We start from the raw sequence: 15,578 nt of genomic DNA, 5'->3' as shown, positions 1-15,578 counted from the left end.
GTTTATTGCAAGTTACACCCAAAAAACACCCATTACTCATTAAAAGAATAGGGACAACCCGTTTAGACCATGCACCTGGGCTCACCAATCGTTTTTTCCATCATTAAAATAGCAAAAGTGGATATGGACACGCCCTGAGTGCACCTGCGCCGTTCACTAAAGTGCACTTTGCATTTAGATCATTAAAATAGGGCCCTTAGTTTCTGCAGGTTTTATGAAAGTAAAATTAAGACTTTTTAAGACAGAGCAAAAAAATAAATAAATAAACTGAATGGAATGCAATATGTTAATATGTTTACTTACTTAGCTGTATTAGCAACACTTCAGAGAAAGTTTCCATGACTTACATTTTTGTACAAAATGTAAACACCTAATGTTTCCAAACACTAGAATATGTAAATAACTTTCGCTGCACCTTCTGCTCACACTGCAAGTGATGCTCTTCCTCTGTATTTTTGTTCTTGTTTTCCAGTAGAAATATCTAAAGATTCTAAATCAAGGAACATTTACTTAAAAAGCAAAATGACAGATAGAGTAGTCTTGTTTTATGAGAAACTGATCAAAACGAAGTGATTTTATAATTAAAACAAGAACAAATATCTCCCAATTTACATAAAAATCGATTTAATTTAAAAGGCAAAACAAGCTGTTGTTTCCCAATGACAGATATTCGTTCTTATTTTAAGCACTAACATATTTAATTCTGTTTTATTTATCAGAAAACAAAACGTCATTCTAATTTTACATCTCAAGCCAATATATCTTTAAGGAAGTTTAGATATTTGTACAAGTCAAAATACTGAGAAAGACATAAGATGAATTATGTGTATGTCTATGAGTGTGTGTGTGTTTGTTTGTGTGTGTGTTTGTGTGTGTGTGTGTGTGTGTGTGTGTGTGTGTGTGTGTGTGTGAAGGATGGAACAAAACCATCCTGGAGCCATAACGGCAAAATTATATACAGATAATAGTCTTTTAAATAAACATTTAATTATAAAACAAATGTTTGTTTGTTTTTTGGCCAGATTAGCCTACATTTTCTTAATAGCATAAACACAGGCATCACTGTTTTCATCACTGCAACTTCCCGATCTGGAGAATGCACAAATGAAACCAGTGTGTCTGTCTTCCTGATGAAAAAATGCATTTTAAACACGTTCATATTTAAGAGAATGTAGTTTATGTATTAATATAAATAATAAAATGTATTTTTTATCACCCAACCCATGGATTATCCGCAGCAACCGCAGATATTACTGCCAACTACACATCACTTACATGTATAGGTGTAAAACATTTCAATATCATGGAAAAGTTCTTTATTTTTTGTAATTTAATTAAAAAAAGCAAACGTTCTTATATTCTAGATTCATTTGTTTTATTTATGATAGTTTATGACTTACAGCTTAGGAAAAATAAAAAATTCAGTATCTCAAAATAATGTGAATATTTTCTCAAAGATGAATCTAAAAAGGATTTACAAAACAAATTTTCAAGATCACCAAAGCAGGTTTAATAATGAACTCAATACTTGGTTGGGGCTCCTTTTGTATGAATTACTGCTTCAGTGTGGCGTAGCATGGAGGGATTCAGCTTGTGGCACTGCTGAGTCGTTATTGAAGCCCAGGTTGCTCTGATAGTGGCCTTCAGCTCATCTGCGTTGTTTGTCAGATGTTACTTAACTTCCTCTTCACAATACCCCATAGATTCTCTGTGAGGTTCAGGTCAGGTGAGTTGGCTGGCCAATCAAGCACAGTAATATCATGGTCAGCAGAGCACTTGGAAGTGGTTTTGGCACTGTGGGCAGGTCCTGCAAGTCCTGCTGGAAAAGTAAATTAGCATCTCCATAAAGTTTGTCAGCAGATGGAAGCATGAAGCCAGCATAAAGGACTAAAATCTCCTGGAATTTGGGTGCATTGACTTTGGACTTGATAAAACACGATGAACCAACACCAGTAGATGTCACAGCACCCAAATCATCACTGACTTCAGAAACTTCACACTGGACTTTGGATTCTGCGCCTCTCCAGTCTTCCTCCAGACCTTGATTTCTAAATGAAATGCTAAATTTACTTTCATCTGATAAGAGGACTGTGGACCAGTGAGCAACAGTTTCTGTTTCTGGTGAAATGCCTTTGACATTTTTTTCTGGTTCAGAAGTGGCTTGGTTCTAGGATTGTGACAGCTGTAGCTCTTTTCCTGAAGACGTCCGAGTGTGTTGACTCTTGATGCACTGACTCCGACTTCAGTCCACTCCTTGTGAAGCTCTCCAAAGTTCTTGAATCTGCTTTTCCTGACAATCTTTCCAAGGCTGTGGTCATCCCTGTTGCTTGTCCACCTTTTCCTACCACACTTTAACCTCAATCAACTTTCTATGAATATATTTTGATACAGCACTCTGTGAACAGCAGCCCTTTCAGCAATGAACTTCTGTGGCTTACCCTCCTTGTGCAGGGTGTTGATGATTGTCTTCTGGACAACTGTCAGTAGTCTTTCCCATAATTGTGATCACATATTCTAAACTAGCCCAAGAGGTACCTAGTATTTATACTCAAAATAAAATATTTCAATATTTTGAGAACCATCAGGAAAAAAAAAAAGTTTAAATATTTCAGTTTGTGTGCAGTGAATCTAGAATATAAGAAAGTTTTTTTTATTAATTTACAAATAAAGAACTTTTCCATGATATTTAAATTTTTTTAAATGCACCTGTATATGTGTATATATATATATATATATATATATATATATATATATATATATAAATAAATATATATATTTATTCTATTTTTAAACTGTCTTAAATTCCTTTTAAGTCAATTTTTAAATCATTTTCAAGTTCTTAAATTGCTTGTTTTATTTTTGTGATTATTTTTCTTCATGGCTTTTTTTTTTTTACTTTCTTTTTGAATTACCATTGAGTACGAAATGTGCTATATAAATAAACTTGCCTTGCCTTGAATGCTAATGCATGCTTTATAGTTTTAAATATTTAGTTATTTTTGTTATACTAAATTATGACCACTTTTTTAAAACAAAATTTTAATACCGTGATAATACTGTATACCGTGATAAAAGCATGATCAATTAAGAGATCTGGTTATTTTAAACTCTGTTTTTATGTCGATATACACATTTACATTAAATACTCCACTCAAGAACAGTTTGACCTAAAAATATCAAAATGTGAAACAAAGATACCTACATCTTGGATGCCCTTGAGGTAAACTAAAACATAACAAAATTTAATTTCAAAGTGAACTATCCCTTTAAGGGTGCTTTCACACCTTCCATATTTATTTCAGTTGAATCGTGAACCAGAGTTTGTGTCCCGCTTTGGTGCGGTTCGTTTGGGCAAGTGTGAAAGCACCAATCGCACTTGGGTGCGCACCAAAGGTGGACCAAACAAGCGTACCGAGACCTGCTTGAAGAGGTGGTCTCGCTACGCTTTCAAACGAACTCTGGAGAGGTTCGTTTGTGGTGAGAACGTGATCCGACCTCGAAGAGACCCAACTGCAAAAAGTACTGATCATTTTTGAACGCCCTTACATGCAAAATTTTTGTTGCACTTACGACAACCAGCGTTGTCTTCATCAACTCTAGTGAAGTATAACCACACTTTGGAACGTTTTACTGTCTCTGCCATCGTCACTCTTTGTATTAAGTGGGAGTTTTCGTACTGTAAGGGGCCGTTCACATATGGCGTCTAAAAACGTGTGGAAAACGCTAGGCACGCCACTTTCTGATTTTTTTCCCCAAAGCCTGTGGTGTGTGTGACTGACGGACAGCCTCCGCGGTGCGCATGAGAGATCTCGCAGATCTCACAGACAAACGTCTTAATATGATCACACATTAGAAATGTTTGGTGAGATAAAATGTGCACGATTACATTATTAAAATACATAGTACATGACCGAAAGCAGAACCGATAGCGTCAGATCTTACTGATACTACGATCTTTCATAATTTAGCCCTGGGGCCAGTTTAATACCGGGTTTCGGTACCCATCCCTAGTGAGGAGGTGCGGAGCCTCATAGAAATTTGGTCAGATGACCATGAGCATGTCAGAGTTAAGAAGAATTAATGCACGCCTCTGCTTGAAGTTACGGGCGATGCCCGCTCGCCATTTGCAGTGCATTAGAACGTTGTTTTCAAACCGCATCCACACTTCATTATATAAATGAATTGTTTACATATTGTGGTGTATACAAACAATATAATATATAATGGCCAGGGACAAAATCAGCCCGTGCAGTTATTTTGGAATTTTCCCGCACGTAAATTCTGACCAATCGAAAAGCAGTTTAGGAAATACGTCATGGCCAATGAGTGATGTGGATGTTGTCATGTGACTGCATTTTGGTTCGTTTCAACTGGTTCGGACCAAAGCAATCAGTGTGGTGTGAAAAGGAACCAAAAAAGCTGAAAAATGCTACAATGTATAATTGTTTGCCCTTGGTTCGGACCAAATTAACCGAACTACAGGTGTGAAAGCACCCTAAATCTTTTGCAGTTCATGCAGTTCTTTTCCACCTATTTTCCACATTTATGACCAAGTAAGCATTTTGCTGTTCAATGGTCATGTCTTAACTTTGCAATTTCTGTATTGCATTAGTTTTGAATATTTCTCAATTTAATCATATTTGACTTTTCAGTCTGAGATAAACCTCTTTTTTGCTCATTTTATCAGTAAAAGAAAACATGTTTAATAATTCTGCACACCTGAATATAAGGAGTTTTTCACTTCCAGCCTTCATGGGCAATTGTATATCACTTATAAATGATTAAATACAAAATTAAAAGTAGTAATTTTTCCAAAAGTGATTTGGAATGGGTTAAATGTACGTAGAAAAAAAAATATCAGAATATCAACGATATATATTAATAATAATGCAAGTGGTGTATGCACAATATTTTGCACCTTAAAGAGCCACACAGATGGGAAATCAAAAATTACCTGTATTACAGTGTATGATGTAGCTGTCCATCTGTGTAAACAATGTGCAAAGTAATTGAACCAAAAAGTACACGATTTATAAAGTTATTGGCTTCTAAAGTAAGGAGTCGACTCTGAATCGCTGAAACGAGTCGTTATAGATTTCAAATCTTTTGCCCATCTCTATGTACGTCACTAGGAACACTTTGCATAATAATCTCCGCCTACCGTCTTGGGAGAAACTGACCTCTGACCTGCCCCACCCCCCACTCAGATGCTCTGTTTGGTGTGATAGCATCATGTCGAGGAGACAGTGTGTTTTTAATTGTAGAGCAAGTTAGTTTTATTTTCACTGCCAAAGAATGAAGATCAGAAAAACCAATGGCTAAAATTCATTTTTACCACAATACTAGAGCAGTACAACAAATCCCTTTTGTTGTGTTCACAACATTTCACTGATGACTGCTTTTCTAATCTCGGTGAGTACGAGGCGGGATTTTCAAAGCGTTTGGCCATAAAAGAGGGTTAATTACCAGCTTTATTTAGACCAACGAGCATCTCCGAATCACAACGCGAAGTATGATTATGAAGTTATGTGTCTGTTTTCTCCCGAGCGTCTTATCAGTATGTGTGCTGTCTGCAGTCTTTATCGGCGCTGATCGTCATGTACAAACACGTCATTAAAATGAAGTGTAACTCCGTGAATACTCAACGAAGAGACATGAGAGAGATATCTAGAGAAAGCTTGACATGTCTACTTTAAAACTAAACAAATGCTGCCGGAAACAGATATTCTGTTCCACACAGAAGAAAAAGCAGCGAGACTGTTCAAGTTTTTTATTTTACTGTTTGCTTCGCGATGAGAATAAGACATAATTCACCCCAAACAGATGCTAACACATAGTTTACCGTGGAGGTGTGTGCGGAACAACCAATCAAACCTGACTATGTTAGTTGACCAATCAGAACACAGTATGCTACCGAAAGGTGGGGTTTAAGGAAACTGAATCTTTTGAACAGCTTCACGCGAACCGTTTGGGGATCTCTGAGAATTGAGGTAATTTTAAAATGATATTTTGACAAAATGACAATGTTTTTTAACCTTGGATGGATTTAAACCTAATGTACAGGACTTATAAACAGTGATAGGAAGCTTAGAATTTTCATCAGTTTCAATCAACCTTTGTTCACAAAGCTGACACTTTAAAGTTTACTGTTCAGGAATCAGAATCACTCAGACTGTTATGATAATAGAGATATATAAGCTCAAAAACAAAAATAAAAATATTAAAAGCATATGTTTTAAATGTATTTTAAAAAATGTTGATGTAGGAAATGAGTTTGAAAACACAGTGTAGCTAAGGCCACAAGTCTTCCAAGACTTCATAAAAAATTTCATAATCGAATCTGTAAAACTGTGAATTTTATGAAATATTTGAAATATGTTTTTAGAGAAGGCTAATCAGATTGATTTATGGCCCTTGTCATCCCTGTAAGATCTCACATGTAAACTCTCCTGTGTATTTTGTATGTGTGTTGGCTTTGTAAAACTCCCCATTCATGATTCTATTGTTCTCACCAAACGAGTCTTTCACACCTCCGCCAGGTATGACACATTATCCGCATTTTTCTTTTATCATTATTCTTTTGTTTTTATTCCACCTTTATTAACCTTTATTGTTGTTTTTCAGGCTTTACAAAGACACAAAGCAGCGATCTCACTTCAGACTCTCTTTGCATTTAGCCCTTATTTATCAAAAGTCTTACTATAAAATTAGAACAAAACATTTTCTTACGACCTTGACGTGAATTATTGAGACAAAAATGCATTATGAAGAAGAAAAGCACCTGCTATTAGTAGCATTGGAGCTAACGTTAGCATCAAGCTACATCAGACAATTTATGAAATTATTAGTATACTTTTACTCAAAACTCACTTTAAACCCCGATCGAGTGTTTATAATAACTTCCTTTAGCGATCAGGGGTGGAATTTGGTCATTTACTGTTGTAAAAATATGCTATTTGTAGCCTTTTTCATCGCTGCACAAGTTAGCATTTCCGATGTACATTTTTGATTTTTTTTATAAAAACGCCCCAGATCTCAAGAAAGTCTCATACCAAGCTTTACTATCGTAATCGCGGGTTTATTATTCGGATATTTCGTGTGTACAGAGGTGTTTCGGTGTTGTTTTGGCCAGATAACTACCAGGAAGTGTGCAGGAAGCATGTGACACGATGTTGCGGTGTCCAGATATGACACTCTAAGATTGACATTGGGAAGGCCCAATCGGAGTCTGAGTCACACACAGCACGAGCTGACAACATAGCAAACACATACACAGATCGCTGGGAGAGGCTGTTTATCATCTGATCGCGTAAATCCGTGGAAAATGAATAGAAATGAGGATTCTGTCTGAAGAAATATGAAGTAAACATCAGTAAATATATCCATATATCTCCGCAGATATGCATCTTTGGTCTATAAATCCTTATTGACGCTGTTCAGTGAGTCTATGTGAACACAAATAAACCGCGGCTGACGTGACTGAATATGAGTGAGTGGTTAATTTCTATTCAAAATGTGGCATAATACGGATGTATTATTTTGCACTCCTGACATAAATTACTAAATATCTGTCACTGCAACCATGTTTTATCAAAATATTGGTCCAATATCGAAGCTAGAGTCTTTAAACTTTCAATTGATGCACAGTTTGTCCAGATGAAGTAAGACAGTGATGTTTAATGTGCTGTGAAAGTGAAACAATAATAAACTGGGGCCGTCGGCGATGTTTGCACGTAAAGGGGTTAATATTTAAATTAAATTAAAATTAAAATCCAAAAGCGACTTACAGGGCATTCAGGCTATACATTTTTACATATCGTGTGTTCCCGGGGAATCGAACCCCCAACCTTGTGCTTGATACGGCAATGCTCTACCAAGTGATCTACAGGAACACTATTTAAATTTTTATATTTAAAACAAATAATAAAATCACTATGAATCAACATAAAGGTAGAACCACAAATAATACTACCATGTTGAATTAATAATTTTTAAAAGTACTTTTTTTCCATTATAGCAATAAGAATTTATTTGTTATACTGATTTTGGAGTAAACAGGAGCTTAAATATGTATTTGACCTATTTTTTGAGGTTCACCCGAAAGCTCTAACGTTGCAAATTCTGTGCAGGATAGATAATTAAGTGACAAAGAACACCTTAAATGTCACATGACATATGAATACTAATACCACAGTAAAAAAAAAATGTGGTCTGACATCCTGTACGTCTGACTTACGTGACAGCATGACAAATGCAGCTACTGTTCCGCCACAGCCAGAGAATTCTGGGTAACTGTCCATTAGCTTGGTGAACATCTCCCTCACCACAACAGGTACCTGATCCTTAATGGGATTCTTTCTTTCTGCATTAAACCAGCCAGAATGGAATTGTTAGTCACGTTCGCAAATATTTCCAAATCCGACATTATTATTTGCTCTGAAGTATATTATGGCTAAAACATTTGCGCTTTGAATATAGTTGTTCTTAATTGGGCTATTAAACACATCCAGACTTGAAAAACGAATTTACCAATTACAGCTCTTCCAGAATGGACTTCTGTTATTGTTGAGTCCTTCTCTCTTACTGGCAGAGGAGGAGGTCCTTCTGGAAAATAAAAAAATGTAAAAAGCAAAATACAAAAGTAAAGTGAATGTGAGTAAGACTTGCAGTTTTGTGGTCCAAAGCAATGCATGGGTATTGCTGAGATATTCTAAAAGGTTTTACTGTAGATGATTCCATTGGCACAAGTCCAATCAAGATCAAGCAGTGCAGGACTTGTGCACTCAAATGGTTTGCACTCTAAGTTTAACTAATAGGGTTAAAGGTTTGTTAAAATCAAAAAGTACAATTTAAAATGCAAGTAATAAAATGTTTGCTGGCTTTATGCAATTGCAATAGTACAAGACTAAAAAGATGCAATAAATAAGATTGCAGCACCACCTCAATGTGTGAATGTGTTGTTGTTGTTGTTTTTGCATTTTAAATAAATGCTGCACCCCGACCTCAAACAGGAAAAAGCTTCACCACAGTTTCACTGACTGTGGGTCTGTTTCGATGGGAGGGAGAACAGTGAGGATGCTCTCTTTCATCTGGGGAAACTTTCACATTTCATTTCGAAGTTTGCATATTTACGCTAAAAATGGAACGGCTGACTAACTGCTTGCATTGATTCTATGGAAAGAAAGCTTACAAAACAGACCAATAATGAACATACAATACAGTAGCAATCCAGGGTTAAACCACATCGCTGAAGTCAGGTGTTTCACCTTTTGTTTTATTAAAAACAATATAAATATCTCATCATTGGCAACTGATAATGGTCAAAATTATGTTCAGAATCAATTTAATATATATATATATATATATATATATAATATATAGATTTTTTATAAATAAGATATGATTTTATTTTTACATGTTTTTGTAAGAGGCCTCTTCTGCTGTTTAAGGCTTCATTTATTTGATAAAAAAATTCAGTGAAAACTGTGATATTATGAAATATTATTAAAAGTTAATACAACTGTTTTCTATTACAATATATTTACGATATATCTTACAATGTCATTTATTGCTGTAATCAAAGCTGAATTTTCAGCATCATTACTCCAGTCTTCTATGTCACATGATCTTTCAAAAATCATTCTAATATGCTTATTTGCTGCTCAAGAAACATTTCTGATTATCAATATTGATAATAATTCATGTTTTTGGGGAAACTGTGACACTTTTTTTTTAGGATAAACTGATGAATGAAAAGTTGAATTAAAACACCCTTTAAAATCTGATAACCATGTAAAAGCATTTACCTTTGCTAAATTTAATATAGGTTTTCTGAAAAATTAACTTCTTTTTTTTTTTATTGACTACAAAGTAGTATGCATATATAGTAAGTGACTAAAATAAGTGTGTGCGTGTTTATTATATATATTAAATTTATTAAATTTAAATGTATGCATTTAGCAGACGGTTTTATCCAAAGCGACTTACAGTGCATTCAGGCTATCAATTTTTACCTATCGTTTGTTCCCGGGGAATCACCCCCAAACATGTGCTTGATAAGGCAATGCTCTACCAATTGAGCTACAGGAACACACACACACACACACACACACACACACATATATATATATATATATATATACATATATACATATATACATAAATACACACACACACACATTCATTCATTCATTCAATCATTATTTTTTCATGAATAATATATTGTGCACTTCTGAATTTGAATGAAGCTTTTATCTGACTTGCACCATGCTCAAATTTAATCAGTTCTATCAGAATAATATGAATTTCAGTTTTCTATCTGGTAGTAAGAGGCCTACAATTATCATTAGATCATTACCAGAAACATCTGAAGGAATCCCATCATTTTCTAGACTTGAAATGAGCTCTTCAAGGGCCAGTTCAGCTGCTTTGGCCCTGGCTTCTTTCTTTGTGATGCCCATTCCCGTCTTATAATGGACTCCATCAATCACAGCACAGAATGCAAAGTAAAACCCCGTAACTCCTACTGCGCAGACACAAAGGAAACAAAACTTGAATGCATGAATGAACTGGACAATGCATTACTTAAAATCAGGAGGGATATCACTTACCAGTGGTAACAGTCTCTTTCATATCCAGTTGAAACTGCAGAACCTGAGAAAGCTGGTACAACGCAGACACTGGGTGCGTATCTCCTCGCTTATATCTGTCAATATGTTCACGGGGAAGGGTTTTCGGTTTGGAATCTGCAAGGAGACAAAATACAGTGGTGCTTGATTTGTTGTGCAGTTTTCCAAATAAAAACATGTCTTGGCCTAAATTACTATCATTTTCGTCTGAGGCCACCAATTCCGCTAACACTTCACTCTTACAGATTTTATGCAAGTAAAATAAGATGCAAATGTCATTTCATGTCAACTCCAAAACACATTCAGTGTGTAATTTTTTGTACTCAATGGCCTTCTTCGGAATTTTAGTCCTAAAAAGCAACTGTCAGTCTGTGGAAATTAAAAAAGTTAGACTAAAACAAAAATAAAGCCTTCACGCTTAACTGATTTTGGTGGAGGATGGTTGTCCAGGAAGACATTTGTTGTTGTTGATGTCACTTAAGTCTGAGAAAGGTGGACGGGATGAAATGTTTGTCCAGTGGTTGTGGGCCATGCTGGACCCTCTCGAGGATGAACCCCTCATCATCATCTAACAGCTTTAGAAACAGAAATATAACACAATTAAGTTAGATAGCAATTATTAGAAAGAAAAATAAACGTATACAGGCAGTGTTTACAGGAAAATTCACATCACATATCGTGTAAATGGTGTAATATACGGCTGTAATTCCTGATGGTTTTAAGAATGTATTGACGCCGCCGCGTTTTTAGAACGCTGATAATTAAACATAAAAGAAGAGCGCGTGACTCTCCAGTTCTAACGACGGTTAAATCGAATGTTTTAATTACCAAACTCGCATAAAAGGAATTTAGTCATATAAAGTTAAACACAGTAATGGCATGTGACAAGTTAGTGCGATTCTTCGTCTTCTAGAGTCTTCGATTAAGTCGCTAGTCATGCTAGCACAACTAATATAGCTGAACTATGCAATGAAAACAAACTTGCATTGATCCTCCTTTTGTATAACGGGTCACTAAAACGCTATATTTTAACATTTTATCTTCAAACAAGCTTAAGCACATGCTAATTCATATGCACACACGCCCAAGCACTTACCCTGAACTATTCACTAACAAGTCACAACACAACTGACTCTGGCGCGCGCGCGCACACACACACACACACACACACACACACACACACACACACACACACACACACACACACACACACACACACACACACACACTTGACAGTACTAGATAGATAGATAGATAGATAGATAGATAGATAGATAGATAGATAGATAGATAGATAGATAGATAGATAGATAGATAGATAGAGATTTAACGTTGAGATTAAATTTTATTTGCATTCTATTTTACTTGCACAATGTTATACAGTAAGTGAAATGTTAGAGGAACTGGTGACCTCAGTTGAAAATGAAATAAAAACTCATTTTAGAAGTCACATCAGTTAGAAAAATAGATTTATCTTTTTCACAAGTGAGATACTACTGGAAACTGCTGGAAGATGTTTCTTATACACAATAATTTTCTTGTAAAAGCTCAACCACAAAAATCTTTTTTTCCATTAGAGACACCCCAGTACCACGACCCGTGACTAAAAGTGAAAGCGATGGACTGTGAAGGTCACCAGGGAGTAGCATTAAAACCGGTTGAGCGTTTAGGGACTACAAAGGGGTTTTTAAACAGTTACTCATGAAAACAGAGTTTTCCAGAGATGTATATGACTCAATACTTTGTGTGTGTGTGTGTGTGTGTGCAACAGGAAAGCTATAGGCCTGTTTTTCATGCTCTAAAAATAGAAGACTTTCATTAACCCCAAAAAAAAAAAATTTGCTGTGTTGACATCAAACAAGGAGAAGACAAACTTTGCCTGAGCAACATACTTAGATTTACTTTTTCCTTACTTCAGAGGGTATTACAGTGTAATCGGTTGCCAAAACAAACTCAGATTTTTTTTTTTTTTTTTTTATTTATATTAGGCCATATCTGTTTTATTTATTTGACATTCCTCCAGTCAGTGACAGCTAAAAAAGCTCAAATCTGAAATGATGCTGATTTATTTAAATATTTTTTGGTTATTTCAAAATTCTTCTTTACTCATTTGTGTCATAGTTTTGATGTCTAATCTAGGTGTTATCTATTTTATCCTGTTTTTTATTATTATTTATTTATGCACATTGTTTCATTTTATGAAATTATGTTTTGTTTTTTTGAAAATGGGCAAGCAACAGATGTAGACACTTTTAGCCCATTGCAGAGTTCATTTTCAGTGTTTATTTTAATGCACAAATGAGCAGTGAATCCCAGTATTATTTCATTTTTATCAGCTCAGTGGAAACATCTGTGGTGGTGTTTTTTTTTTTTTTTTTTTTCTTGACGGTGGAGTCCTATGGTGAGCAAAAGAGAAAGACATCCTACTTCAGAGCCCACACACTAATATTGATGCCTGGAAATACCTCTATCAGAAAGTGACGCCACTGATATCATTCCTCTAACCTCTGTTTCCATACAGACAGAATCCTTAATCTGGTCTCAGGGTTTTTTTTATCCTTAATTATTTAGCTAATTTGCAGAGTCTAGATGCTCAGGGATTTGTGTGCAATGGCATACATGCAAAGTGCAGTGTAGGTGTTGGTTTGACACACTGGTTCATGGCTTACTCAGTGGTACAGAAGCAACTTTGTTGGATAGGTTGCAGATATTATCTTTAATCTAAATGTATAAATATTATGTAGGAGTACTTATTCCAGTTATTCAACCGTCACTGACGAGCTAGATGATGAGATGTTTCAGACATTTCATCTTTAATGGCCAACATTACAATTAGTGGAGATCAAACCAACAAGACTTTTTCTTTCATACCCAAGCCAGTTAAACATCGTTATGCTTTGAAGTTGAAACAGTTTCTTGGTATTTTCTTTTTTAACAAGTCGACATGAGCACTAACGCCGGAAGACAGAAAAACATGTCATGGTCAAGACTCTGGAAAAGGGCCCAGACTGAAGATTTACTGCTTTGACTGAATCATCTGAACACCTGTGTAATAAGCAGAACTGCCAGCAATGACTAACTGAAATCTAACCTTTGATTATATATATCAAGATGATCTGTTTTATTATGGGCTGAGTGTAGATTATAAACTAGAGAGCTGTGTAATGTAATGTATTGGACATTTATTTAAAAATGCATAAGCACAGTATTAATAAAATTAAGAATTTAGAAGTATTTGACATATACCTGTATGGCACACTATGTGTTTTAAATGATCCATTATCACTCCCATTAGAGAAAATAATGTCCTTCAGTAAAACAACTAATTTCAAGACTAGCTGTAATGAACGAAGTCAGAGGTCCATTTAAAGAAAAGTCTGTTGAGTTGGTGGCCATATTTGCAATGCCTTCAACTATTTTAAAAGGGAAATCTTAAAAACTGCTTGCCATATTCATGTTTAAATATTATATTTCAAATCGGCAACAAATTGGCTGACATCAACTGCCCCGTTCATTTTTCTCAAATAACTTTAAAAAGCTTAGGCTGTATTTTAGGCTTATATTTTCATGGCAACCACAGCTTATAACAAAGGGGGACGCAATTCCATTGCGTGTATTACTTTCTGACATTTTAGTATCGCGATTTCATCATCTTGCTTCACTGAAGTCTTTGATTAAGTCTAAATAAAGTGACAGTTGTGCTCTCATGACAAACTTCCAAGTGAAAATGTGAACTGATTTTAATTGCCCTCTTGTGGTGCAAATTGTTAAAACAAGAGGTATGCCAACAATTTCTATATATGAGCATTTTAGGGAGAACTGTTTTAAATGATATAAGAGAGAATATAAGGGGTTCAATGCAGTTATGAATAAGTTCATGGAGCACCCGAAGAAATCAATACATTAAATAAATCAATTGTCAGTATATCAAGAACTGGTGCCAAATGATGGCTTTCTAGAAAAGGCTTAATGGAAAACCAATGTAGAGCTGCAGCAGAAATGTAGATTTAACTGATATCTCTAAGCAGAGAGAGCTAAAATGTTTGGTGATTACATAATGACCTACTTAACCTGACCACAAAAATACAGCGTTAGAATCTGACAAGTCAGTTTCTCATATCAGGTCGCTGATCTTTTGCAGATATGATGAAAGATCACTAGAAATACATCTCTGTGTTTTAACCATAATCTTAAAGTAATTCAAGTCACATTCATTGGGGGAATCTATAGACTGCAAGTGGATTTTACATGCATTAAAGCATGCTTTTTAAAGTGCATTAGTTACTATAATGTAGTTTAATGTATTTATTGGATTTATCAGTTGTTTCTATTATATTTTAGCAGTTGTATGTGTTTCTTTTTTATTTAAATTTTTTTGGTTTCATTTTAGCATCCTCTCAGTGACATGGCCTTGACCTGTAATATACGCCTCTGCTTTAGTAAAAATATGCAAGTCTTTCTTCCTGGACCAGCATTAATTCCTAGTGTGCAAACAATATGAGGATGCTATGATTCACATCCCATGCTGAAACTTAAATGAGCCTCAGCTGTGCTCAATTTATTCTGTATCCGTTAAGACTTTATTTACGACTGAAACATATAAAAAGTAATTTTTTATGTCCTCAGATAGGGTTCCGTTCACATAGGCAAGAATAGAAGTTGTTTAACTTTTTCGGTGTTTATCAGGATGTGTGTAAAAAAAGAAGAAGAAAAAAAAGAAACACTCTACAGGCTGAAAAGGGGCCAATAAAATGATTCGAATCATTGAAAAGAAAAAAAAAACTACCTCTAAGTTTTTATTTACTAGGTAGTGTAGTGTAGTGTAGTGTGGGTGCCAGGTAGTGTAGTACTCATACTTCAACTTTTGTAATAGTTATAAAATTCGAATTATTACCTTTTCACTATAATTAAATTTATGTTCCATAGACTGTAGAAAAACAGGTATGTTCA

The 15,578-nt window shown here is 35.1% G+C and overlaps 1 protein-coding gene across 3 annotated transcripts in view; it reads right to left on the bottom strand.

Moving 5' to 3' along the window:
- Window positions 1-11,805, bottom strand: part of adad1 (adenosine deaminase domain containing 1 (testis-specific)) — a 35,209-nt gene extending 23,404 nt beyond the window's left edge. Inside the window, exons 1-6 of one of the 3 annotated variants that reach the window (XM_026280291.1) lie at window positions 11,725-11,805; window positions 11,052-11,203; window positions 10,611-10,745; window positions 10,358-10,525; window positions 8,530-8,604; window positions 8,237-8,362 (exon numbers count right to left, since the gene is read on the bottom strand). In XM_026280291.1, coding sequence (XP_026136076.1) covers window positions 8,237-8,362; window positions 8,530-8,604; window positions 10,358-10,525; window positions 10,611-10,745; window positions 11,052-11,196 — 649 coding nt within the window. In that variant the 5' untranslated portion in view covers window positions 11,197-11,203; window positions 11,725-11,805. The other 2 variants (XM_026280293.1, XM_026280292.1) reach the window with 2 other exon arrangements.
- Between the last annotated feature and the right edge of the window lie 3,773 nt (window positions 11,806-15,578).

The sequence above is a fragment of the Carassius auratus genome, chromosome 14, assembly GCF_003368295.1.
Source record: "Carassius auratus strain Wakin chromosome 14, ASM336829v1, whole genome shotgun sequence".
In the NCBI taxonomy this organism is placed as follows: Eukaryota; Metazoa; Chordata; class Actinopteri; order Cypriniformes; family Cyprinidae; genus Carassius; species Carassius auratus.
This window is presented reverse-complemented; position numbering and strand designations above follow the sequence as displayed.